The 816-nt window shown below is 43.9% G+C and overlaps 1 protein-coding gene across 5 annotated transcripts in view; it reads right to left on the reverse strand.

The window, feature by feature from the left end:
* The window catches only part of UBXN8 (UBX domain protein 8), a 33,711-nt gene that overhangs the window by 9,078 nt on the left and 23,817 nt on the right, over positions 1 to 816 (reverse strand). For all 5 annotated transcript variants that reach the window (XM_011977722.1, XM_011977725.1, XM_011977724.1 and 2 more), the window contains one exon: positions 116 to 190. In XM_011977722.1, the coding sequence (XP_011833112.1) occupies positions 116 to 190 (75 nt within the window). The remainder of the gene's footprint in view (positions 1 to 115; positions 191 to 816) is intronic.

Consider the following 816-nt stretch of genomic DNA (forward strand, 5'->3'; position numbering starts at 1 on the left):
ATACCTGATGGGAGGTGCAGGATGACAGTGTGATCACACCTTCCCAACGGCATGTGAATAAACTACTGCCAAATTCAACAAAGATATTTCTCAAAATGCGAATTCCTTCACTTACCTGTGAGCTGCAGGACTTCAAAAACCTTCTCCTCAGGACATTCCCACTGGGACATCGGAGAGCAACAGTAACTACCTGAGGAAGAAAGATTCACATAAGAACTCTGATCCATTGCTCTTTGCAATCCCTTTCATTCTATAAAACAGCTAAGCAGCTAAAAAGGACTTAGATGCTGCTTTGCTAATTATTAAAAGACATACGTAGGGCATGGTGGTGGCTCACGCCTATAATCCCAGGACTTTGGGAGGCTGAGACAGGCGGACCACTTGAGGCCAGGAGTTTGAGACACCCCCCTGCCACAAAAAAAGAAAACTTAGCTAGACGTGGTGGTGCACTCCTCTAGTCCCAGCTACTTGGGAGGTTGAAGTGGGAGAATTGCCTGAGCCCAGGGAATCTGAGACAGCAGTTAGCTGTGATCATGCCACTACACCCCAGCCTGGATGACAGAGCAAGACTGTTTTTTTTTTTTTTTTAAAAAAAAAAGACATTATAAAATGAGAAGATGACAAATTAGTGTTTATTTTTCAACTGTCAAGAAACCCTTTATGACTAACATGATCATTAACTGTGCTGGGAGTTATGTGGGTATCATATTATGCATAAGTGGTGGTTTTAGAGCAGCACCCCTCCCTCTCAGGAAAGCTATGTTAGAAAATATTTCCAACAGGCCAGGTGCAGTGGCTCAGGCTGTAATCCCAGCA

Source organism: Mandrillus leucophaeus, unplaced genomic scaffold (genome assembly GCF_000951045.1).
Source record: "Mandrillus leucophaeus isolate KB7577 unplaced genomic scaffold, Mleu.le_1.0 Scaffold183, whole genome shotgun sequence".
Taxonomy (NCBI): domain Eukaryota; kingdom Metazoa; phylum Chordata; class Mammalia; order Primates; family Cercopithecidae; genus Mandrillus; species Mandrillus leucophaeus.